Genomic DNA, 27,454 nt, shown 5'->3' on the forward strand with positions numbered 1-27,454 from the left:
TAGGTAAGACTGTGTTGGGTATCTGGAATGTAAAGGAAAGGCTGGACTCTTGTTTAAAACATACTCTCTCTGTGTGCTAACTTGTTTCACCAACCTCACCAGACAGAACGGATTATTTTGCAGCAATCAGAACTGTCTTTGCTGCCACAACTGTCCCAAGAGTACCAGCCAAGTGTCTCCTTAGTATCCTGGGAGCCCCAGATGACCCCTCACATGAGCTCACAAAATATTTCCCTCATTTTCCTCTCTTTCTCTTCCACCCCTTTGGTAGTCACTGCATTGCCAGTTGAGGCCAGGGCCTCCTCACCGAGGCTGTTAGTTCCCCCAGGGCACACTGGTACGTGGGCCAGTGGTGTCCTGGAGTTTCTCAGCATGAACCTGTAAACTGCCGAAGTGGTAGCACTATATTCTTAGAAGAAGTGTTCTGGGAGGCATGCTTTACTCTATCACGTGCTTGTGCTTCACAGACTCCTGAAAAGCCATTCTGTCAGCTCCTTCATACTGCCACGTTTCTCCATAGAGCCAAGTAGGAATCTCTGGAAATAATGGGGTTGGGAACTAATATCGGAAGCATACTTTGCTGATGGTAATTTCCTTCTAATGCCTGGCAAAATCTCTTCTCCCTGTATTTTCAGGACCAAAACCCAAGCAACCAACCAAGCAAACTTCATGTAAAACCAATCACCACTTCATGAGACATGCTTAGAAATCTGAGTCCCACTGTAGGTTGGATTTAGAATCCTGAGTGCCTTTATTTAAAGATACTAAAGTGGTTATCAGTAGATTGCAGGAGTTTCTAGAAAATCAATTCTGTCATGTTGTTCTCACACCCACTCACCTTACTTCCCACTCACCAGATTCCAGAACCTTGCCTGGTAGTGACCATGGAGCACAACACAGCTCTGGATGTTTAGGGAAACCAGACTTTTATCCCTTGGTTGTAACTATCCCAGTGTGGCTTAATTTTACTCATTCATATATAATCTCATTCGTATATGGAAGGGAAAGCTGAATAACTTAGCACATCCACTTTTGAGAGGAAAGGACACTTACTAATATTTATATCATAATAATTAGAATAATAGATTCTAAACATAAGCTGTAATATAAATTAATTTACCGTGTTTGCCTAGTTATTTCTAAAACTGTATGTTTCAATTATTACTATTTTTCTTATCTTTTAAAAAAATCTTTACTTCTTTTTTTCTTGGAACAGTTGATTCATGGGTTTATGCTGTATGATTAGTATTCATTTCTAATCATAACATGATTTTTTGTTCTTGTCCCTACCAGCTAGAAATATTTTTATTTTATTTTCACACAGATGCAGAGTTTGCAGGGTGGTACAGAAGCCATAGCCCGATTGGATCAGTTAGAAGCTGATTATTATGATCTGCAGCTTCAGTTGTATGAAGTACAGTTTGAAATCCTGAAGTGTGAAGAGTTACTATTGACAGCACAATTGGAAAGCATCAAAAGACTTATATCGGGTACGGTGTGCATTCAAGCATGTAAATCCAGAATAAATCGAATACATAAAATATATATGTATTTGTCAGCTATGTCTCTTGAAACTGTTGAGACTAAAAAAGTCTTAACATAAAACTTGTTAGAGGAGCTCCTAAACTCAAGTCATTAAGTAGACTCAGCAGTGCAACTATGTTATTACTTACGTAAAATGCTCACTTTGTTAGGTTGTTTCAGCCAGAAAAATTTCGAATTTTAGGGAAGATACTTAACATTTTTTGAGCACTTAAGAGTATCCCAGACACTGCTAAGCACTTTCTACACACACTCACCCTAGAAGGTGTATTTCCCAATAATCACTATTTACAGGGAAGGCAAGAGGTCATGAGTTCAAGCCCCATGCTGGGTGTAGAGCTTACTGAAAGAAAAAAAAGAAAAGAAAACACCTTCGTACAAGGATCAAACTGAGTCTTAATTTTAAAAAAGGTGGGGGGGTTGCCTGAGGTTGCAGAGCCAAATAAGTGGATTAGAACCTTGTTCTTTCTGGCTCCATAGCCCATGCCCTTAACCACTACCCCTTGTTGCTGTCCTGTTCTAGAAAAGCGAGATGAAGTGGTTTACTATGACACTTACGAAAGCATGGAGGCCATGCTGGAGAAGGAGGAGATGGCAGCGTCCGTGCACTTACAGAGGGAAGAGCTACAGAAACTTCAGCAGAAAGCACGCCAGCTGGAAGCAAGACGTGGACGGGTTTCAGCCAAGAAAGCCTACCTCAGAAATAAAAAGGTACAATAGGTATTTATTGAATAGACAGCCTGAATTTTAGATCTTGCTTTTAGTCATTATTTAGTCCTTGACCCATATCTAATAATTCTAACCTGGTTTGTCACTAATGCTTGCACGTTTTAAAACTAAGAGTTACCTCTTCTCAACACTCAGGCCATTAACATTTTGTAGTTTTCCGAGAGCTGCCCTGTTAAACACATTAGAACAGCCAGTGATAATGGCCTGTTCACCAGTGGGGGCACCCTGAAGGTGACTCTGCTGAAGGGCATGACTGCAGGAGCCCATGTAATGCAATTCCTGGGTCCTTATTATTTAAGGAGGCCAGTGCTGTTCTACAATGAAGTCTTGCTTCTGACCTCACTCTTGAAGGAATTAATATATTAATCTAAATCTGAGGTAGAGAAAGTCACCCCTGGAGAATCTGCCCGTTTATACCAGCAGCCTCAGATCTGCTGCAACCCATCACATCACACAGAATCGGGGGCTCTCAGTGGTCTTGTCCTCTCCCATCCTTATTTATCCCCATTCCTCCAAGCCTACCACCTAGGGTGACAGGTCTGCAGGGAGAAGAAGTAATGACAAAAGGTGGCTGGAAAGAGAGGAAACTAGAAACACTAAGTCCTAAAAAGAAAGATAAAAAGATCAACGGTATGATACAAAAGATAAAAACACACCTCTCCATGTAACATTGTCCTATAATTCTTGTCTCTATGTCAACACGCCCACAGTCACAGGGTGCTTGGTTTATCCAGCATGCACAATAGAATTGCATACCCAAGGGTAGTTCTGACTAAGTAAATCGTGTCCTGCCTCCCCTCTTGAAAAAACAAAGATGGTCTCTGTCTGTGCCATGAGGACTTGAAGTCTATGCTTTGTGTTTGGACTTTTTAAGAAAAATAGAAACAACATTATTCTTTATGCATTTTTATCTTCTTTAATGATACCACGAGTCAAATGAGATCATAATCTTTTGCCTGAAGTCAAGAAAGCTCCAAAAATCAAAAGCGTTCTCATACTTGGTTGGGTTACAAACACAGACCTGAGCTGAGAGGGAAGTTGTCCATTTCATAGTCCCACTTAGGTGGACTATTCATATATTTCATTGCAAAAATGTTAGTATTATTTATAGGGCGCTGTTTCACATCCTGCTAGAGTTAACTGGGTAGTGTATATGCAATATACCACCTTTCTAAAATCTGAAAATAAGGGACTTGGGACCTATATTCTTACTTTGTAATCAAGGGGACTAAGGCTCCTGGTAGTTAAATAAATCACCCAAGGAAAAGCAGCTAGTTATGGTGCAGAGGTGGGATTCTTTCTGAGGTCTGTGTGATTTAGAAGCCCGAGTCATTGTATCACTATATCAGGTTACTTAAAACATAAAATACTACCTTCGTTATCCCCTGGAGACTGTCCTGAGCAGTTTAATTTTAGGATCTGTACTTGTTAGGCAATAGAGCCAACCCAGTGTTGGTGAAAAAGACAAAAAAGTTGCCTTACAATGTGGTTCACTGGCTTAAAAGGTCATTCATTATGTCACTTTCTCTGGTTAGAAGAGTGATCTTTTGGTACAGTTTTGAGAGTGTTGGAAACTAATGGCCATCTTTTTACCTGGAGGACTTCTCTAGGAAGACCGAGGGAAAGGGAAGTTGTAGCATGGTGCCACGAAAATGTTGCCAGATGATAGTGCATTGTTTTGTAAAGAGGCATGTATTTCCTAGTTTGTTATGTTTTTATTTTCATGTGATTAGAATAATCATTCTGACTTTTTTATCTTTAAGATCTCTTTTCACTCATTCAGTCTCTGACCATAAGCTACAGATTCTTACTACTATTTAAGCCACTCCAGGCAAAATCATGTTCTTTAACCCATCAGAGTTTAGAATACAGACTTTCAGCCAAGAGTTGTATATCCTTTTTTTTCAGACTAGTTTAAAGAGTAGAGTAAGACTTAGAATCTTTTGGCCACAGACTTCAGAGCTTAAAGAGAGCTTTGAGATTATCTAAGGACACCCTCTTCTACTCTCTCTGGTTGTATCCCTCCCCATCCAAAAAAAAAAAAAAAGGATTTCTACAGAAGTTAATACTTTTAAAGATCCTCATGATTTGGTTTCTGCTGCTTTAGTACTCCAGATTGAAAAACCAGAGGCGGCCTACTTGGTATTTTGCTATGTAGGTACATGTTAAGATTAAAATTAAAAGCAATAAAATAAACTCTGGTGTGGTGTTCCGAGTCATTCAGGTTTCATTTATATTAAAACACATTTTATGTATTTATAGGAAATTTGTATTGCAAAACACAATGAAAAGTTCCAGCAGCGCCTTCGGAGTGAAGATGAATATAGAACCCATCACACAGTACAACTAGTAAGTTTGGACTTGGGGAGACTTAGAAGAAAACTTCGATTTTTACATGTCTCAGAGTGAATAAGATTTATAGAGAATAAGAAAATGTGAATAACTAGATGTTAGCATTAATTCTCTCTATGTATATAGGAATGTATGTAGTTCAGTATGTGTGCATATATATATGTTCATTATTATTCAGAATCGTTTCAGACAAATTGAGTAGACTATAGGGACAGTTCCCATTTACCTCCACACACGCACAGCTTCTTCTACCAACCGCTGTGTGTCGTACCTTTGTTACAGTCAATGAATCAATGTTGATACATCGTTATCACCCGAAGTCCATAGTTCAGAGTTCATTGTTGGTGCTGTGTGTTCTCTTGGTTTTAGCAAATGTATAGTGATATGAATCTGTTAACAATAACATACAGAACATTTTCACCACCCTGTGAATGTCCTGTTTCTACCATTGATCTTTTTACTGTCTCCACAGTTTTGCCTTTTCTGGAATGTTTAATTGAAATCATACAGTATGTAGCCTTTTCAGATGACATAACTTAGTAATATGCATTTAAGATTACTCCATCCATTTTCTTTTTCTTTCTTTTTTTTTCCTCCATGCATTTTCATGGCTTGATAGTTTATTTCTTTTTAGTGCCGGGTAATATTCCACTGTCTGGGTACACCACAGTTTATTTATCGATTCACCTACTGAGACATGTTGGTTGCTCCCAAGTTTTGGTACTTAAGAATGAAGTTGATGTACACATTCATACAGGTTTTTGTGTGCACGTAAGTTTTCATCTCTTGGGTAAATACCAAGGAGCACAATTGCTGGATCACAAGGTAAGAGTTGATTTAATTTTCTAGGAAACTGTGAAACAGTCTTCCAGAGTGGCTGTAGCATTCTGCATTGCTACCAGCAGTGAATGAGAGTTCCTATTGCTCCACATCCTTACCAGCATTTGGTATTGTGTCAGTGTTTTTGTATTTTAGCCATTCTAATTAGGAGTGTGTTGGTATCTGATGAATATTTAATTGGCAGTTCCCTAGTGGTGTGTGACAATGAGCATCTTTTCATAATGCTTTCTTGTCATCTGCACATCTTCTTTGCTGAGGTTATGTACAGATCTTTTGCTGGTTTTTTAATTGGGTTCTTTGTTTTCTTTTAATTGAGTTGGAAGAATTCTTTATTCTGGATAACAGTCCTTTATCAGATAGGGTTTTTCAGATATTTTCTCCACATTTGTGGCTTGTCTTTCATTCTCTTGACAGCATCTCTTGCAGAACAGAATATTTTTAATTTTAATGTTAATGAAGTCCAGCTTATCACTTCTTTCTTTCATGAGTTGTACTTTTGGTGCTATTATATCTAAAAAGTCCTCTCCAAACCCAAGGTCATCTATATTTTCTCCTATGTTACATTTTGGGAGCTTTATAGTTTTACATTTAAGTTTGTGATCTGTTCTAAGTTAATGTATGTAAAGAGTATAGGGTCTGTAGCTTAACTTCTTTTTAAATCTGAATGTCTAGTTGTTCCAACACCACTTCTTTAAAAAAGAAACCACGAAAGCTGTCATTTCTCCATTGGATTGCCCTTACTCTTTTGGTAAAGATCAGTTGATTAAGTATATTTGGGTCTGTTTTATACTCTGTGTTCTGTTATATTGATCTGGGTCATTTGCTTCTCCAAAGCTAGTCAGTAACCGCAAAATACGCAACTGAGATTTTTTACTAGGGTTACATCATATTTATAGGTTAAGCTTCAGAATAATGGACACCTTAATACTGTATCTTCTTTTTTTTTTTTTTTAAGATTTATTTATGTATTTATTTGACAGAGAGACAGCCAGCGAGAGAGGGAACACAAGCAGGAGGAGTGGAAGAGGAAGAAGCAGGCTCCCAGCAGAGGAGCCTGATGTGGGGCTCGATCCCATAAAGCCAGGATCATGCCCTGAGCCGAAGGCAGACGCTTAACGACTGAGCCACCCAGGCGCCCCTGTATCATCTTATCTGAAAACAAGGAATTAGCTCTCCATTTATTTAGATCTTTTTTTATTTCTTCTATAAGTTTTGCAATTGGCCTCATATAGATCTTACACATATTTTATTAGATTTATACCTAAATTATTAGATTTGTGCCTAAATCTTTCTTTTTGGGGTGGTAATGTAGATAGTTGTTAATACTAAACTTGAGTTCGTTGCTGGTACATTAGAAAGCATTTGACTTTTGTATGTCAACCTTGTATCCTGCAGCCAAGCTGTAATCCCTCACCTGTGCCAGGAGTTGTCTTTTTCTGTCGGTTCTTTCAGTTTTTTCTACATGAACAGTCTTGTGATCTGCAAATGAAGACAGGTTTATTTCTTCTATCCCAATCCGTACACCTCTTACTTACTCCTCTTTTTCTGTTAGCTAGGACTTGCAATATGATGCTAATAACTAAGAAGAAATGGTGAGAGGGGACATCTTTTTCTTTTCCTGATTGTAACAAGAAGGCTTCTAGTTTCTCACCATTAACTTCCATGCTTAGCTATAGGGTTTTTGGTAGATGTTCCTTATCAAGTTGAGGAACTTACTCTGTATTTGTGATATACTGAGATCATTAGTTCACTTTTTTAAAAAATTGCATTAGAAATTTTCTACTCCAGGGGCGCCTGGGTGGCATAGCAGTTAAGCGTCTGCCTTCGGCTCAGGGCGTGATCCCGGCGTTATGGGATCGAGCCCCACATCAGGCTCCTCTGCTATGAGCCTGCTTCTTCCTCTCCCACTCCCCCTGCTTGTGTTCCCTCTCTCGCTGGCTGTCTCTATCTCTGTCCAATAAATAAATAAAATCTTTAAAAAAAAAATTTTTTTTTCTACTAGCATTGCTATACCTCATTATGACTGCAGTATATTATCCTGATAGTAGTCTTTTCAGACACACGTGTCTTAGATTACTCAACCAATAATTTACATTTCATTAAATAGTAGAAATGCTGACCTGACCGTATCACTAGATATGCTTATGTAGTGTTGGTCACCCTAAAGACCGAATGGCTTGAATTTGTCTGTATTAATCCCTTAAGCTCATTTTGGCACATGTTAGTTAAAGCTGCCCCTTACTCTTGATTTTAAACACATAAAAGTATCCAAACTACCCATAAACTATAAGATTCGTCATTCTCCAAGAAACTAGAAATAGCAAAATTAATTCTTGCACTTCTGCACTTTCATTGTGCTTTTCATAGTTCAGAAGCTGCCTTGCAAAGAGTAGATAATGGGCCAGACAGACAAATAAGAATGCCTCCTATCAAATCTGTACCTGTGCTGTCCGACTGCTCTTGAGAGCCATGCTTAGACGTTGTTACTTATTAATGCAGATTTTGGCTTTGATGAAATGCCACTACTTTGGTAGATGTAGTAACTAATTATATATTTTTTAAGATTTTTATTTATCTGACAGAGAGCACTATCAGCAGGAGCAGGAGGGAGAGGGAGAAGCAGATCCCACAGAGCAGAGAGCCAAGTGCTCCCTGGGGTCATGACCTGAGTCAGAGGCAGACACAACCGACGGAACCACCCAGGGGCCCCTAATTATTTTTTTGGAATGAGTATCAAATCCTTTCTCCACGAGTTTCTTAGGGCAAAGAAGAGTAAAAATGAAGAAACTGGTACTTGAGGGGATCTCAGAGATATATGTCATCTGCCTTATAATTCTGCCTAAAACTAGCTTTGGGTAGAATGCTAAGTGTGGGAGAATGAGCCCACTAACCATCCCCTTATCTTTCACATGCAAACTGTAGGAAAAGGCAAGCTGGCTTACATGAAAATAAATCACGGTTTTTCAAAGCTAGTTTTAAACCACCTTTATTAAAATCTCTTGGATGGTTTAAAATGCATATTCCTAGATGTTAACATTATTGTCTCAAAAATTTCTTCTGGAAGTCCTTGCAAATTAAATATTTAACTAAGACTAAGGAAGTTTATTTTAATATTTTATAGTGAGCTCTGAAACAGAATAAAGAAAATGTAAAACTACTTTTTTTTTTTAAGCTCAGAGACAAATTGAGTAAGAGAAGGAAATAGTGGTAGAGAAACTAGCCAGTTTTCCCATTAAAAAATGCATCCTTATTTTATGTAATCACACTCATAACTAACTGGTTTCACTTCAAGAAGGTACAAACAGAATACTTTTAAGCTGTGGTCTGTGGAAACTGATCAGAAGTTTTAAGATTATTTTGGTTACAGTGGCTTTTTAAAAACCATTTTTTTGGCAGCTTTTTAAAATTGAGATGTATATTTTACATACAACATGGTGTAAATTTAGGATGTAGCATATTGATTTGATACATTCCTTTTGCAGTATGGTTGCCACTGCTAACATCTCTATGGTATCACATAATTACAATCCCTTGTAGCATTGAACAGTTAAGATGTAGTCTCTCAGCTAGTTTGGTGTTCGTAATAGTTTTTTCTAACAGAAGATATTTTAAAATCGAAGTGTAGTTGACCCACAGCGTTAACCTGAGTTTCAAGTGTACAACATACCGATGCGACAGTTCGAACATCATGCTGTCCTCACTGCAGGCGCAGCTGCCGACTGTCACCACACAGCACTGTCACAGTACCACTGACTGCGTTCCCTGTGCTGTACTTTTATCCCCGTGAGTTATTCATTCCATAACTGGAAGCCTGTACCTTCCATTGCCCTCCACGCCCTTTTTCCCACCTGCCCACCTCTCTCCCCTCTGGAAACCACAGGTTTGTTCTTTGTACTGATGGGTCCATTTCTTCCTTTTTTTGTTCGTTCATTTTGTTTCTTAATGCCACGTATACGTGAAATCATACAGTATTTGTCTGACTTACTTCACTTCGCATAATACTCCCTAGGTCCGTCCATGTTACAGATATCGATCTCATTGTTTTTATGGCTGAGTAATATTCCATTGTATATATCCATCTCCATCCACTTATCATTTGATGGACACTTTGCTTACATATTGGCTATTGTGAATAATGCTGCAATAAAAATAGGGGTATGTATTATCTTTTTGAATTAGTGTTTTCATATTCTTTAGGTAAATGTCCAAAAGCGGAATTACTGTATGATAGGATGTTGCTATTTTTAGTTTTTTGAGCAACCTCCATACTGTTGTCCAGTGGCTGCACCAGTTTACCCTCCTGCCAACAGTGCACGAAGCTTCTTTTTTGTCCACATCGTTGCCAACACTTGTTATTTCTTGTCTTTTTCATTCTAGCCATTCTGACAGGTGTAAGGTGATATGTCATTGTGCTTTTGATTTGCATTTCCCCAATGATTAGTGATGTTGAGCATTTTTTCATGTGTCTGTTGGCCATTTGCATATCTTTAAAAAAATCCTCTGCCCATTTTAAAGCAGATTATTATTATTATTTTCTTTGATATTGAATTAAGTTCTTTATATATTTTGGATTTTAACTCCTTACTGGACATACCATTTGTAAGTATCTTCCTCCATTCGGCAGGTTGCCTTTTCATTCTGATGGTGGTTTCCTTCACTGTGCCAAAGTTGTTTATATTGGTGTAGTCCCAATACTTGATCTTTGCTTTTGTTTCCTTTGCCTGAGGAGACCTATCTAGAAAAACGTTGCTAAGGCTGTTTTCCAAGAGATTACTGCCTGTGCTCTCCTCTGGGAGTTTTACTCTCTTCACCACGTCTACCTCCAGCAGGATCCGTTTTTTCCTTGGTGCTTGACAACTAAACCTCCAGGTCTGTTGAACATGCCTGTTCTTCCTCACCACCGTGCACACATCCCTGCTGCTTTCCTAGGGTTGGTATAGGGCCTGGCTGTGACAGGGAGTTGATGAGGGTTTGATGGAAGAATGGAATTTCTTTATCTTCAGCTGCTCTTCCCCTAACATACCACTCTCTTAGATGGTATTTTAACATGTTATCCTTTTTTATTCTGTGATCTTAAAGTTTCCTTGCTCTTAATATTTTCTAATTTTGTCTTACTCTCTATAAGCAAGGTGGGTTTTTTTCCTGAAGAATTGAGTATCTTGATAAGCGTATAAATTTTGAGCATTTACCAGATTTAAAAAAGCATATTCTAAACTCCTTTTCTTCACTGCTACTTTAAAAATTCTTCTAAGTAATTTTAATTAGTGGCTGGCAAAAATGGTTCTCAACCATTCTCACATTCTTTAAAACCTTACTGTGTTTATAAAAAGACATAAATGACCGTTATAAAAGATTAAAGCAATACAGAAAAAAATTACAGAGAAAAAAACACCAAAATACATTGTCACATCTCCTCTTCCTGAGTTTTTTTTTTTTTTTTTTTTATTCATCTTAGAGTTAGATTTCATTGAGGTACCATTTCAGGAAAGTTTCTTGGTTACCATATATTTGGTGTTTGGGCATGTTTTGGGATGTTTGTCCGTTTCTTAAGAGACAGTTTGTCTAGGTCACACTGTCATATTTTCTCTCCATCAAAATTTTGGAGACATTTTTATACTTTCTTGTAGCACTGAATGTTGCAGTGTAGACGGCTGAGGTCTGCCCTCCCTCCACCCATCCTTCATGAGACTTGACTTTTCTGCGTGGGTACCCATGAAGAGTCTTTGTTTGTTGTGGAAGTCTAGTAACTTGACCAGGTGATCATTGTGCATCAGGATCTCCTGAAACTCGATGTTCACTTTCAGCCTGAAGATTCAAGTCATCCTTTAGATTTCAGTAATAATCATCCAAGACAACTGAAGTGGTAACTCTCACTAGAAATAGTCCAGGGAGAAGCTGGTGGGAAAGAGGAGAGGTGATAGAGTAAGAGAATAATGGAAGATTGAATTTGAAAAGGACAAATGGAAGAGAGACAAGTTAATGACACACTGGAGACCACTGTCCTCTTCACACGAAATTAACTGCTCTTTTAGGAGGTATCTTCAAGTTTTTAAAACAAAGCAGGAAATAAAGCAATAACCTATTTACAAAGCTAGAAAGCCTTTTCATTTAATACTTGTTCTGCGAAGTCAGATTTAATTAGATACCCTTTAGGTGATTCAGCAGCATAAGGAATCTTTTTTTAATTCCAGTATAGTTAACATACAGTGTTCTGTTTGTTTCAGGTGTAAAATATAATCGTTTAACAGTTCTTTACATTACTCAGTGTGTATTGTGATAACTCTTAATCCCCATCACCTCTTTCACCCGTTCCCCCACCCACCTCCCCTCTGGCAAAGATCTGTTTGTTCTCTGTAGTTAAAAATCTGTTTCTTGGTTTGTCTCTCTTTTTTTCCTTTGCTCATTTGTTTCTTAAATTCCACATGTGAGTGAAGTCATACAGTATTTGTCTTTCTCTGACTTATTTCACTTAGCATTCTACTCTCTAGGTCCGTCCATGTTGTTGCAGATGGCAGGTTTTCATTATTTTTATGGCTGAGCAATATTCTGTTATATAAATGCCAAAGCTTCTTTATTCATTTATCTGTAGATGGACACTTGGGCTGCTTCCATAATTTGGCTATGGTAAATAATGCTGCAGTAAACATAGGAGTGCATGTATCTTTTCCAATTAGTGTTTCCATATTCTTTAGGTAAATACCTAGTAGTGGAATTACTGGATCATAAGGTAATTCTGTTTTTAATTTTTTGAGGAGCCTCCATACTCCAGACATACAAACTGGTTTCCACATACTGCCAGTTAGTATAAACATGGGAAGTTTTAAAATTTCTGTGCAGATAACTCCCTACTTCAAGGTGTGATATCAAACCAAATGATTCATGTATAATGCGAGAAATACTTTTTTTCCCTAACTTATGGTTATATTGATTGAACTAACGTGCAGTATCTAAATTACTGGCCAGGTGGTTGCTGATTTTATTTGTAAGGTAAACTGTTTGATTTTGCAGAATAGAGCAGCTGCAAGTATTTTATACTTAAAATTGTTTAAGCCAGAACCTCAAAGATGGAACGTTTTTCCATCTAGAGAAGACCTGATTTTACTTTTCAGAGTAAACATCTTTAATTGTGGGTAAATGGAAAAAATGATACAGTATTGTTTTTGTCAGCATATCATTGTGAATTTTAAAACTATGATTTCTGTTAAGAACTGGTAGTTTTCATGCCGTAAAACACTTTGTTTAATGAATCATTCTTTGGAGTTATCCATTTTACTTATTGGGATAACTCTTTTTTTCTCCCCCCAATTAATAATAAAAATTAATGGGACACATCATAATGGAATTACTATTAATTTTTTACCAGAAGAGAGAAAAATTACATGATGAAGAAGAAAGAAAAAGTGCTTGGGTTAGCCAGGAGAGACAGAGAACACTGGATAGACTTCGAACTTTTAAGCAGGTAATAAAAGTATGATCAATTTCCTGTTTTTCATTCCTTTTTAAACAGGTACATATACACTCCTATTGTAACATTATGAGAAAAACTTGGTTTTTCCTTTATAATTCAGAAAATAATATTGGGGGGATGGGTTAATGGGGTGATGAGCAATAAGGAGGGCACTTGATATAATGAGCACTTTGAGTTATATGCAACCGATGAAACACAATTCTACCCTAAAAATAATAATATGCTCTTTGTTAACTAACTTGAATTTAAATAAAACTAAAAAAAGAAAGAATTATTTTAGGAGCACCTGGGTGGCTAAGTTGGTTAAGCGTCTGACTTGATTTTCTCTAGGTCATGATCTCAGGATCGAGAGTTCAGGCCCCATGTCCGGCTCTGTGTGTAGCAGAGTCTACTCTAGGTTCTCTCCTCTCTCTCTCTCTCAAATAAAAATAATAAAATAATTTTTTAAATTAATGTTTGGTTACAGGGCTACCTTTCTTCCATTTGTGTGTGTGTGTGTGTGTGTTTTAAAGATTCATCATTTGAGAGAGAAAGAGAGATGGAGGGCAGGGGCAGAAGGAGAGAGTGTCTTAAGCAGACTCTGTGCAGTGAGCATGGAGCCTGACACGGGGCTCGATTTCACGACCCTAATAAGATCATGACCTGAGCTGAAGCCAAGAGTCAGTCACTTAACTCACTATGCCACCCAAGCAGCCCATACCTTTCTTCCATTTGTGTACAGCATTATTACTCTCGTGCTGTTGGCCTACCACTTCAGTAGGGTAGAATAAGAGGAATGAATGGTCAGGGCCTCTGGCAAATGTGGAATTTTTTTTTTTTTTTTTTTTGGAGTTTTATTTAATTAGTTCACAACCGACTACCCATTTCAGGCATCAACCTGTTATTAATAGCTCATACAGTAACCTTTGATAACAATCTATGGAGGTGACCCTGGCAGAATTAGAGAGTGGATCGACTTACATGAGAAATGGTTTGGCAGTTCTCTTTCCAGTCTAATCCATGACCCCGGATGCCAGTATCACAGCAACCAAACATTTCCTTGGAACTGTGTTTAAACTGAATGGTTCTAGTTGTGTAAGTGCTCAGGAGTCTTACTTCCACGGTCTGTGCTGACAAGGATAAACCCTGTTATGTAAATGTTACTTACCAAATCCATTAATGCTAGGTTTTACTACAGTAAAAGATAGAACAAGAGTTCTGTATATTAGTACTCAAAATTTTATTCCCTCTCCTTCCATCATAAAAATGTACATGTTGTTTTGAGAGACTTTTTTGGATACCAAGAAACATTTTTAAAAAGAACATCGGGGCGCCTGGGTGGCACAGCGGTTAAGCGTCTGCCTTCGGCTCAGGGCGTGATCCCAGTGATCTGGGATCGAGCCCACATCAGGCTCTTCTGCTGTGAGCCTGCTTCTTCCTCTCCCACTCCCCCTGCTTGTGTTCCCTCTCTCGCTGGCTGTCTCTATCTCTATCAAATAAATAAATAAAATCTTTTTAAAAATAAATAAATAAAAACATCAATTTTTAATTTTTTTATCTGTAAGCATTTGAAGATACGTAAGAAGCTAATAAATACACCAGTATCATTTATCTTGCTACTATTTTGCCATTTAAATTAGTAATTTCAGTCATGAAAAATCTTTAAATCCTATGGTAATTTCGAACAGTTGGCTTGTAAGTGGATCAGAGGGGACAGGGCCTTGATAAAGGATTTGATGAGCAAATAGAGTTGAGTGATCATTTTCAAAAGGTATTCTGCTTTGATGCTCTAGTCTTCTGTTTAACTTTATTAAAGAACTTTCCCTGAAAAATCACAAAAGCTCCAAAATAACATCTTGCATCTGAAGGAAAAAATAGCCAGTTGTTCATAAATTGTTTTAATGTCATTTGACCAGTTACAATAACTTTTGATTTTTTAGAGGTACCCTGGCCAAGTCATACTTAAATCAACCAGATTGCGACTGGCTCACGCAAGAAGCAGCAGCACAGCCAGTCCTGTGCGCTCTGAGGACCCGTGTGACTCTCTGCCGGGAGCGCTGCAGGTGCAAGAGACAAGTGAAAAGGTGGAGGAAGGACCAGGGAAGCTTGGGTCATCACAGAAAACAGAAGCCCAAAGCCTCACACAACTTGAAGATACTTCATTAGCACAACTTGAAGCCACTTCATTACCTCTCAGTGGTGTTACCTCTGAACTGCCGCCCACTGTTTCTCTTCCGCTTTTGAATAATATTGACCTCGAACCAGGTTCTGTTACCGTAGCTCCACTCCCCCCACCTCTTCCTCCAACACCACCTCCCCCTCCACCCCCTCCACCCCCTCCCCCTCCGCCACCACCTCTGCCTGTTGCTAAAGACAACTCGCCAGAGACACTGGAGAAAGGTCTGCCTAGAACGGAGGGGAATGAGAAGAGGATCCCGAAGTCTGCGAGTGCGCCCTCAGCACATCTCTTTGACAGCAGCCAGCTGGTCAGTGCCAGGAAAAAGCTCAAAAAGACTGCTGAAGGTTTGCAGAGGAGAAGAGGTAAGTTAAACAGACATGTTCATCTTCATTTGTTGAATAAAGTGAGACATAATCAAAGGACTTTATATTTCATAGGACCCTACAGAGCTTAAAACATTTAATTTTTGGACATCATTTGATAGCAAACAGGTTTTCACAGTCACAGCTTGGAAGAAAGTCTCCCAGCCCACATCAGCAAATGTGCGTAGACACAGAAATGTGTACCTTCTTGAGCTCTTACGGGTGGTTTAAAAACTATCCTTTGAAGTGATACTTGGTCTGTCTGGTAATACATAGTAAATGGCTCCTGTGTTAAAAAGAAAATCTGATTTTAAACCTAGGAAATACAAGAAAGGTATTCATACCAGAAAAAGTAAGCTAGCTAGGCAGGACTGTCACACCTGGATGACATTGGCAGGACCATGTAACATTTGGTCACAAATTTATTGAGGGCCTTGGTACACTCTTTGTATAAAAAAGCAAGGAAGGATGGGGAGTAACATACACAATTTATTGCATGTCAGGTATGCCTTAATAAAGCTGTTTTTGAAAAGAACAGAATAATCCTGGTCCATAGCTTTCATTGGGAGAACAGTATCTAAAACAATTTGGATATTCAATTTTAATCTGACAGGCCATACTGTAAAATATTTCTTACCATAACTGGAGTAGAATTTTATATGTAGGGGCGCCTGGGTGGCACAGCGGTTAAGCGCCTGCCTTCGGCTCAGGGTGTGATCCCGGCGTTATGGGATCGAGCCCCACATCAGGCTCTTCAGCTATGAGCCTGCTTCTTCCTCACCCGCTCCCCCTGCTTGTGTTCCCTCTCTCGCTGGCTGTCTCTGTCTCTGTCAAATAAATAAATAATATCTTTAAAAAAAAAAAAAAGAATTTTATATGTAAAACAACTAAGTGGAAAAACAACAGTCACTGTAGTCATCAGAGCACGCAACTCTTGATCCTCAGGGTCGTGAGTTTGAGCCCCACATTGGGGGTAGAGTTTACTTAATAATAAAAAAAAAATCTCTTTAAAAAAATAAATAAATCACCATAGGGAATCAAAACTTAATTCTTTAAAATTACATTAGTAACTCAATTGCTCTCTGAATTTAGATTGAGCTGGTGCATAATGGAAATCCTTTGGGAGTCTCACCCATTATATTCCCAAAGACCACCTTCCAACTCCCAGTCTGCTTGCTTCTCTCACATGGGAAATGAGAGAAATAACTTGGAATTGGAGCCTGGGTGTTGTGGCTTTGTTTGTTTGTTTAAACAAACATAATTGGGATCCCATCTGTTCTTGGGAAACCTTCAGTCCGCACTTCATGGTCCATACTGTTTTCAGTGTCCTTGGTCAGCACAGTCCTGAAGTCTAGAGGTTGCCAGTTGGACTCTAATCATGATCCTAACTTTGATTGTTCTCTTTCATTTGTGAAGTGAGCTCACCCATGGATGAGGTGCTAGCTTCCTTGAAGCGTGGGAGTTTTCATCTGAAAAAGGTTGAACAGCGAACTCTGCCTCCTTTTCCTGATGAAGATGATAGTAATAATATCTTGGCACAAATCAGGAAAGGGGTAAAATTGAAGAAGGTACAGAAGGAAGTTCTGAGAGAATCCTTCACACTTCTGCCTGACACGGACCCTCTAACACGGAGCATCCATGAAGCACTTAGAAGAATCAAAGAAGCATCCCCTGAGTCAGAGGATGAAGAGGAGGCTTTGCCTTGCACAGACTGGGAAAACTAACAAGTAAGTGCTCTTATTTTCTTTCATAGCATTCAGTAATACAGCTTTTATATTGGATGATGAGGTCTGTTATAGTTTACTGATGAGATTTATTATTTATTATACAGCTCAGTTATATCATGGACCATAGACTTGTGAACTTCAGGCTTAGTGTAGTTTCTGGAAACTTTAAAGCACTTTTCAAAGATACTATTATGTAAATGCCTTGTTTATATCCCGCTCTTTAAAAATTTCTACAGTATAGTTGTAGCCCAAATAAAGAGGATAGTCGTGTTCCAGTAAAGTGACAGTCTTATTTCTTGTTTTAAAAACAGAACAGTCAGGATGCCTGGGTGGCTCCGTCGGTTAAGCATCTGCCTTCGGCTCAGGTCATGATCCTAGGGTCCTGGGATCGAGCCCCACATCGGGCTCCCTGCAAAAGGGAGCCTGCTTCTCCCTCTCCCTCTGCTGTTTACCCTGCTTGTGCTCTCTCACTCTCTGACAAATAAATAAATAACATCTTCAAAAATAAATACAGAAAAGGCCTTTTCTGACTAAAGTATTCGGGTACAAACTTATGTATGTTGAATTTTGATGTCGTCTTAGCTGCCTACAAGGGAGTTTTCTGAGATCAGTGTAGAAAAATTATGCATTGTCTGATACTTAGCTTTCTAATTTTATAAAATGAAGGTTTATCATTTTAAGGCTTATCTGCATGATACAGATAAAATTGCAGCTAATATAATAAGTATGTAATAAGTGTATGCCTATCTTACTGAGTATCCCTGTGGGTACTGGTAAGACATTTGGGGTTCTCCTAAAGCAATAGAGTTTTTACTTGACCACATTTTAGTAAGCTAATTATATAGTTATTATGCTAAATACAGAGTCGGTAAAGATAACATATGCTATAAATAGTATATATAGAATTGATAGTAGATTGTGCAAACTGTAATGCAAATATGCACATATATTCTGTTTAAGTATCTTACATGCTCTTGCTGGACTGTGTTTCTTTGGGCTTTACTACATTCACCAAAAGTGGGGGGGGTGTGACTCATAGTCCTGGAAAGGAAGTAGGTAAGGGAATAATAAACTTACTTGTTAGCAAAGTGATTCTTAAACATGCCTGATCATAAGAATTACCTGGGGAGCTTATTAAAAATGCAGATTCTTGGCTTTCACTCTCATGGATTCTGACTGAATAGATCTGATGTATATGCAGGCATCTGAATTTTGAAGACTTAATACAAAAAAGGTAAACTGTGTCATTAACTTTTTTTATATTAGTAACATGTTGAAAGATACTGTTTGGGACATACCAAATAAAATACTACTAAAGGCAATTTTACCTGCTCCTTTTGGGCATGGATCCATCAGAAAGATGTAAATGTTCTGCTATGCTCCCATCTCTATCTCTCCCCATCAGCATCTGCAGTAATCAGTAGCTTTAAGAAACAGACGGGTGAAAAAAATCACATTCCCCTCGATAAGTGGTTATATATTACCATTTTTAGTGTGCTCCAGCCAGCGTTCAGTAGCACCACTGTCCTGCCTTGGGTATTGGGCTGTTGGTATCCCTTTTTTCCTCTGTTTAGAGAGGCCCTAACTATCACTTTGTAGGACCCAGTGTTTTGGGATCTGAAATTAATTTCAAACCATTTGTGTTTAAACCTATGTACACTATGCTTTGTAAAGAATATAAATATATTATTGTGTCTACTCAATATGTGGCTATGTCTAGGGACCCAGGGTGTCTGACTGGGAATCTTTTCCACACTGGATATTTGTAGATTTTCTACCACTTCACAGTGCTTGTTACCTATCCCTTGTCTCTTGCTTGGAGCTTCTCAGGGAACTGCTAAGCCAGTGCCTAAAACTACCATCTTAGGCACTGATTAGTTAACCCCAGTTGGGCCTTCAGTAAATGAGTGTTTTCCTCTTTTGGTTACAGCTGCCCACAGTAGCCCAGTTGGGGTGCATGGCCCACCAGCAGTTGCTCAGACCAGCCCATCATCTCCGTTTGTTTTCACCCATCCCACCAGATCGCGCCCAACACATAGACATGGCAGCAGCAGTTGATATATGTTCAAGTGTTCGGGTGCTTATTTTTAGCTTTGTCTGCTAATTTACCCTTAGAGCCGATGTTCACAATATGTCCACGATGAATGCCATTTTGAAAATTGTCTAAAAATTTTCTTTTTTTGGCTGATTATTACTTATGGCTGGTATGTGTATTACAATGTTGAGAGGAACAGTGAAATACTCCCAGAAAGCACATGAGCTCCGGGATCTGCAAAGTTACTTACAAAAAAACAATGTATCCTATACCAGAAGCAAACCATAGACGAGTTGTAATCCCCACCAATTTGAGCAGGCAGTGATAAAGGAGCTATTCTCACTGCCTTGAATGTGGTCTTGGGAAATTGTTTTTAAATACTGAACTTTTAGATGCTTCTCTACAGATGGCTAAAAGGTCTATAATTTGTATTTCCTATTACAAGTCAGTTTCTTGAAGATTTTAAATTAAGTAGCTCTTCAGAAAAAAAGTAATTTCTCAAAACTTCATGAAATAAAAAGTGAGTATCTCCGGTTCTGCCTTGTCTTCCTTTAAAACTCTTCTCAGTGGGGTGCCCAGGTGGCTCAGTCTGTGAAGTTGGCTCAGGTCATGATCTCAGGGTCCTGGGATCGAGCCCTGCGTTGGGCTCCCTGCTCGGTGGGGAGCCTGCTTCTCCCTCTTCCTTTGCCCTTTCACCCCGCTTCTGCACGCTCGCTCTCAAATAAATAAATAAAATCTTTAAAATAAAACTCTCCTCAGAAATAGCCAGAGGTAATAGTGTCCTTGAAGGAAATTTCTAAACATCAAGAAATACATATAATTATATAGGCTTTACATTGAGTATCTAATTTGTTTTCTGCGGGTTCCTCCTCTAAGAGAAGCAACTATGACGACACTGATAGAAATAACCGTATGATCCACAGATGTAATTTAAACAGTTCTGATAGTCACATTTAAAAGGTAAAAAAAACACGTGAAATTGATTTCAGTAAGACTTTATTTTATATGATGTATCCAAAACAGTATATTTCAACATGCTGTCAATATAAAACATTCACGATATAGGTTTTTTGGGCTTTTTTCTTTTTGTTTTGTTTTGGGTTGTTTTTTTTTTAACTGAGTCTTCAAAATCCAGTTTGTATTTTATACTTATAAGTAGCACATCTCAATCTGGATGCTAAGTTGTCAGTGGTTAAAGTTGAAATGTCCTAGCAAAACAACAAAATTTCATTTAAAGGAGAAATTACTGCTTCAGATTTTAATTTAAATCAAATTAAAAATTCATTTTCTTAGCCACATTTCAAGTGCTCCAAAGCCACACGTAGCTACAGTATTAGATAATGCACAACTATAATAAAATAAGTTAGGATTTGATTTATGTGCATGTCCCTGTTTATCTGACAAGTAGGTTTTTCATGTAAGTGCTACCGTGCAATGTGTAAGCCGTAGATCTCAGATCTGTTCTGAAACTGAGCTAAAACATCTCTTTGAAGACCGGTACTAATCCTGTCCTCTAAATGTCAGTATAACAAAAACTCACTTTCTAGTGAACTTTTAAAATGTCATTTAATTCTTAATATACTGGCAGTTTATGAGGCTGATATTTTAGATTGTATTTGGTCCTTTTTATTGTTCTGACGGAATGTTAGAGTAAAAGGAATAAAAGTGAATCTAACATACAACCTTTTAAGTGTTCAAAGTTGTATTCAAATTATTTTGTTTTCATTTTTATTGCTTTAAGAATACAAACGCATTTTTTTTAAACATGTCTCTATACTGTCTTTACAAATTGCCATTTATAAGAAAAATCTGTGCCAGATACTGCAGAAGTTGTGCAGGAACGTATATGTGTTTACAATAATACACCTTTAACATGGCATATTTTTAAAAGACCACACTGTCTTTAATAAGTCAGTATTTTTTAATACACTGTATTTTTTTGTTTGTAAACAGGTGACTCAACAGAAAGAAAAAATACCTACAGTTGAAGATCAAAGATTTGTTTTTGGAAAACAAAATTTTAAACGTGTGATTTCCCAACTGGATTCCATTAGATGCAGTGTGTGTTGGCTCAGTGGTATGAAAAAATGGAAGCACAATTGGCAAGTTACCGCTTTTCCGGTCATTCCAGTAGTTGGTGGTTAACCTGAGTTTTAGATGTGCAGTGCTCCCGATGCGATGAAGAAAAGGCCTTTCAGAGATGCCTGGTTTTTTAAGCACCTTCCCCTCCTGTCTACCCATGTACATCCCATAGTGGCCAGTCAAGCTAGGGTCGCTCTGAGTTGGAAGAACACTGGGTTGACAGAGATCTACTGTGAGCTGTATCGGGACTGCTTTGAAATCCATCTTTAAGTGCACTGAGTAGTCCTCTGCTTGAAAACACAGAGCTTCTTTATCAGCTTGTATAAATAGCGTGACGCTCTGAACAAGAAGTTTATCGTGATAGCTATAGGACAGGAATTGGAAAGAATCAGATGGAAATGCACTGAAAATTTCCACATTACTCATCTCCAAAGGAATTTTCATAAAGATGTTCAACATCTGAAAAGAAATATAACCATGGAGATACACTTAATGTGTTTACCACAACATGATACATTTAACATGGCATATTTTTAAAAGACCACATACTCTCACACTTTGTAAGGTTTTGAAGTAAAAATTTCCATGCTTTTAAATAGCTCTTCATAATTGTGAATTTATAATAGTTTGAATTTCATGTGCAGCTTTGTTTATGAAAAGCAATACTTTGTAACTTGATAATATTTCAGATTATTTTTAGTCCTTTTGTTTGAACGACTGCTTGATTGGTGTAATTCAACATGACTTTCCGATGGAGAATCAGAAATGAGGATTCAGTAATAGGGCTGCAGATCGAGTCTGTTTAACATGCACCATTGAAGTTTTTCTCTTTATGCTCCACAGTGTAGTGTGCTCTACAAATATGCAGAAAGTAGACAGAAAAGCCTCCTTGGCGGGCATTTCACTATCTTCACATGTTTTGAGTGGAATCTGGGGAGAGAGCCTTTGTTAGTGTCAGTAGACCTTTTAAAATATATGTATGTGGTTCTGGGTGCTGAGTTTGCTATAATGGAGTCCCGAAGGATGCATGGATATGAATGGAGCCGTTACGAATTCTCAGCAGGAGTGTTGTGGGCTTGAATGAGAAGGTAGATAGGTTGGACCCAGTCTACAGTATTCTGTAGAGTGTAATTCTGCATCAGGCAGATGTCGGCCTTTATATGAAGGGAGTTAAGTAAGGACTGATGTACCAAAAAGAACTTTATTTCTTCTGAGGCATTTCTCTGGCCTAGACCCAGAAAGCAGTCCCAGAGTAAAAGCCCTCCAACATACATGAATTGGTTGTTCAGAAGAGAGAGAAAATGCTTACACCCTTGTCACTTTAAGATATAGTTCCTTTAAAATAATAATGATGGAGAAAATTTTCTGTTTATTGATGAGAGTAGGAGCTTTTGCACAGTTTTTTCACAATACATTAGTTTTCTTGTGTTATTCCTATATCTTATCTTGGAAGATTAAATACATATCTAAAATAGAAACTTAATTTTTATCCCACAGTGGGGAGGTGGGTGTGGAATTTTCCGTTTCCTTCAGTAAAGCATTGAAGAGTGCTTTTTTTTTTTTTTTTTTAAGATTTTATTTATTTATTGGACAGAGATAGAGACAGCCAGCGAGAGAGGGAACACAAGCAGGGGGAGTGGGAGAGGAAGAAGCAGGCTGATAGCAGAAGAGCCTGATATGGGGCTCGATCCCATAACGCCGGGATCACGCCCTGAGCCGAAGGCAGACGCTTAACCACTGTGCCACCCAGGCGCCCCTGAAGAGTGCTTTTCAACCAAAAGAATGAGTGGTTTGATTAATATAATTTGGCAAAAAAAAAACTTGCAAACCTTAAAAAAAATCATGTCAATTTTAAGCCTTTGGATGCTTAAGAATAAGTTTGTTTTTCATTCATTGATATTTAGAAAAATAATGGGACCTTAACGTTAAATTAACAGTGAAAGCACTAGAACTTTTATATGTCAGGAATTTGCTCCCCATTTAGTGTTAACGGCTGGGATTCCATCAAAAGACAGACTCACTTATGTGATTTGTCTTTCAGAGCCAGGTTCTAGTAAGTCTCCAATACTCTGGAGGGGCTACAGACCCCCGTGAATCCTTTTGGGGTGCATCGAAAACTCTTGAGTACATCCCACTGTGGCACTTCATGAAGATTATCTCACTTGAAGATGAGTAGGTTAAAGCAAAGCCTCGTTAACAACCAGCTATGTTTATTCTCTGCTAAAGAAACTTTGTCCAACACACCCATTTTTCATCCTTAAGATTCAGATTCCTACTTCCACAAAATTACAGGTTACTACAGATCATCCACCTTTGGAGTTCTCACAATGTTAAAATTTCAAATAACTACAGTCCACTTGTCTAAGAATTTTTTTTCCTCATGTTAATTTTAAAGCAGTTTTGGAACCCAACAATTCTGTCAGCATGGTCAAATTCCCCTCCCCCCCCCACCTTTTTAAAAAAAAAAAATGTCTTTGCCCTTAATATTAAACTCTAATATGTTTAATTAGGATGGTGTTTACAGATGATCACACGTTTCAAGTTCCAGTCTTGCCCATACTATTTACATGGTTTAAAATATTTGAGAGTTACATCTCAATGTGTCATTTCTGTCATAAGAATTCACACACAGCTGCTTGCTTGTGCCGAATCACTTTAGAAGTCCACTTACCAGTCTAGTCTCTACTGTAATATATTTTAAATAGGGATACGAATAGATAAGGATATTTTAAGGTTACTGTTACTGCTCACTTGAATGCCATTTTTAAATAGGTCTCCCACTTCCGGTCAGAATGCTGTGTAGCTGCCCAGTGTGGTACGTAGAGAAAGGTATTCCTACTGTCAGGTCTGGCTGGTACTGTAGTGTAGCCGTGTGGCGAAGTGCCTGGCTAAAGAGGGTTTTTAAAAGATGGAGCGGTTGTCTTGCTACCTGATGTATGTTTTATAGGTTTTGAGTTTGTGAGCAGCATAAAAACAATCATTCCCTAGTTGTTCATTGTGGAACTGAAAGATCTCGTAACATGTATTTTTTAACAAATTTAGATGCAGCCGTCAGTGTTGATCACGTGTAGTTTTTTCCACATTGGGACTGTGGGGTTCTCCTCATTGCATGAAACCGTAGAGAGTTTTCAAAAGCATTTTGATTTACTGTGTAAATTGAGGGGGCAAAAATCCTTGTTTCTACAAAGCTGAACTGTGTAATAATTTTTGGTAACATATGGCATGACCACTTTGCCATAAAATGTGTTAAATTCTGAGGCATACTTAGGCCATAGCAGGCACTAAGAATTAAAACTCCTATCAGCGGAACAAAAATGAATGGGCAGCAACCTCTGTTTGGAATGGGACCAGTGTACAGTTAACACAATTTAATTTTATACGTTCCTTAAGATTCCATTTTTTAATTGCATCGAGTTTGTGTATAAATTTAAGTCAGTGCTTAAGTCAGTTTAGTCTTAGCCTAAGGAAAGTTTTTTCTTTCACTACATACAAGGTTTGGGGGTGTGTTTTTTTTTTTTTAACCTTTATAATTTAATCAGTATGCATGTAATATCAGATACCAGCCTGGGTTGGTCCCTTAAAGGCCTTATCAGGGAGTTCAGATTTCGTCTGCATTATTACCAGGTTATTTGTAAGAAATCATTTTGAACAGCTGTAAAACATTTAAAAACCATGGCAGACGCATTGTTGACATGCAGCCATTTGATAATGAGAGTAGAAACCTTAACAAGTTTTCCCTAATTCTTGCACTGAATTTAAATGATAATATAAAGTTAAATGTGCATTTTAAACAGATTTTATTTTGCATTTATAGCTTAGCATACAAGAAAAGCTATGCTTAGTGTTAGAGGATTGACCAGCAAGATGTATTCCAGATGGAAGGGGTCAGAGAGCAGAAGCACCTTACTGTTGGAGCATGTTGCATCTATTTTAGTGCTGCTGAACAATTCAGTAGTTACTTCTGAACTTTGCTGCAAAGTGCTCTTTAATTAAAGCACATAAAGAGGGATCTCTGCCTAATTGCTTTGTAAATTGAAGCAATGGTATTTTTTATTCTATAGTCTAATTTAAAAGTTTTTCCTACAAGATGAGTTTATATTGCTGCCTAAACTATCATGTATGTAAACAGAGGGTTTTTTTTTTAAGGGTGAGAGGGAATCGGGGTCCTCTGTGTGCGCGTGTGTGTGACATGTTTGCCTATTGGGTTATTTGGAAGATATGTTAATTCTAAAATGTTCTGTTTTGCCCACAAGTATAAATGTACAACTTGGTATCTGAAAAGTTTAAGTGATTGAATTCAAATTTATAAATGTTTCCCCCCTTCCCCACTTTCATTACGCCACTGTAAGGTGCATGTACAGAAAATACCTCGGAGGTTGACATATAATAAATATTTCATCAATGCTATTTCACACTGAATCTCAAAGCAGTCATTTGTTTTGAGAGTTAAGGGAAAGTTTTTTGATGGTTTTTTTTAAAAGTCAGTTATAACGAAGAGTGGCTCAATTTGGGGGAGTTTGGAGAGGAAAGACCGTGGAAAGTGCTTTTTAGATGTACACAGAGGTATGGGTGTTGGTTACAGAGGTGAATTTTAACAAGGGAAGTTTTGGGTTTGTTTTTTTCTTAAACTTGCATGTTCTATGGTTAACTATCCAAGAGTGTAACAAGTATTCTAGCTTTTCCCAGTACTAATTATATTGGTTTTAAGACGTCTTCATGATCACAAGATGGCATTTTCCCTTAAGTTGTGAACCAAGAGGGATAGACAATACCACCCAGACAGTGACTTCTGACTTCTTCGACTTGGACAGAATCCCCACTGTCTCATTGAGTTTCTTGTACTGTATGTCTTGCCAAGTGTGAAACCATAATACATAGTTTGTGAAAAATTGAAGGCTACAGATTATTTTGCATGATTAAAGCCCATTAGGGCTACTGAAACTGACATGTTTTTTTAACCTTTCTGGTTAAGTGAAAATTACAATGGCAAACCAGTTCACCATTTACTAGCTTTGTGCAATATTATAACGGTAGAAGCAAAACACTAGCACGTTGTGCTTGGCTTTGAAAGATGGCTTTAACACCGTACATTAAACGGAAGTGTGCACAGTGTATTGTAAATGCCAACTCTTACAAATTTACAATATTTAAATATGCTCCATTAATACTCTAAAGTATTAAAAGTACAAAGAAAAAACTAAGCAGGCATTTATAGCAATACTCTGAAATCTCCAATAATTAATTGTTTTGACTGTTGCCTTTTGCTCTTTAGTGCACCTTTTCTGCGTTGTAATTATTGTATTGCTTTGTATTTTCATGTTTTTTACACTCATGACTTCGGAGTTAAGTACTTGTACAACAGGTATTGCAATCACCTTCTCTTCTTGTACATGCAATGTAACAACATACAGTTTTGGTGCTTAACAATATTCCTTTTTTTCTTTAATAAAAGATATTTATTGAGTTAACTTCATTTTGTTTAAAATAGCATTGGTGGCAGATACTGTCTATTCATTTCAACTAGAAGGAGCACAGCAAGTTGGGAATTTGCTGTAATGTTATGAACAGGCTTCAGAGACCGTCTATCCCTGTATTTCTGCCTCTTCCTGACTACTATTTATAATGAAGTATTTTAACGATTGCCGAATTTATGCTAATAAAAGCCTTATTCATGTTGTCTGTATAGCTATCCACATAGTTTGGCAATGTTGACTTCCAAAATTTGGAAGGTCTTTAAATGCCTTTCATTTTAGCAAGCCATCTGTGACTATTTGAGATTATTGGCTTTACACTTAAACAGAGGACTAGCTTACCCGGAACCCAGCAGATACCCTTACCCGATGCTGACTTGATCCAGCCCCCAGCATACAAGAGGCACACATTTCAGGGCAGGGCCCAGGTGCTGCTCAGTCCCCAAGGAAAGGCTCCAGTTCCATCTCTCCCTGTGCAGTTCAAATTGCTTCTGCTAAGTTTTGTTTCTGATTTTTTTACTACTGGGGCTATGTAGTTCCTATGTGAAAAGGTTCACAGTGTAGTAGTAAATATGTTTCTTCCTTCCCTTCCTCCTTCCTTCCCCAAAACCATCATTTATAAAATGATGGGCTGAACACAGTGGGATTTGGCACTTTGCTACTTCCAGGATTCTGTATTAAGAAGTGA

General features: G+C 38.0%; 1 protein-coding gene across 1 annotated transcript in view; it reads left to right on the forward strand.

Annotated features, from left to right (window-relative positions):
• The window catches only part of JMY (junction mediating and regulatory protein, p53 cofactor), a 91,528-nt gene extending 64,765 nt beyond the window's left edge, over positions 1 to 26,763 (forward strand). The window contains exons 5-11 of the mRNA XM_026498732.4: positions 1,325 to 1,490; positions 2,066 to 2,253; positions 4,534 to 4,620; positions 12,827 to 12,922; positions 14,851 to 15,451; positions 16,868 to 17,178; positions 21,167 to 26,763. Of these exons, the coding sequence (XP_026354517.1) occupies positions 1,325 to 1,490; positions 2,066 to 2,253; positions 4,534 to 4,620; positions 12,827 to 12,922; positions 14,851 to 15,451; positions 16,868 to 17,175 (1,446 nt within the window). The 3' untranslated portion in view covers positions 17,176 to 17,178; positions 21,167 to 26,763. The remainder of the gene's footprint in view (positions 1 to 1,324; positions 1,491 to 2,065; positions 2,254 to 4,533; positions 4,621 to 12,826; positions 12,923 to 14,850; positions 15,452 to 16,867; positions 17,179 to 21,166) is intronic.
• The last annotated feature ends 691 nt before the right edge of the window (positions 26,764 to 27,454 follow it).

The sequence above is a fragment of the Ursus arctos genome, unplaced genomic scaffold, assembly GCF_023065955.2.
Source record: "Ursus arctos isolate Adak ecotype North America unplaced genomic scaffold, UrsArc2.0 scaffold_5, whole genome shotgun sequence".
In the NCBI taxonomy this organism is placed as follows: domain Eukaryota; kingdom Metazoa; phylum Chordata; class Mammalia; order Carnivora; family Ursidae; genus Ursus; species Ursus arctos.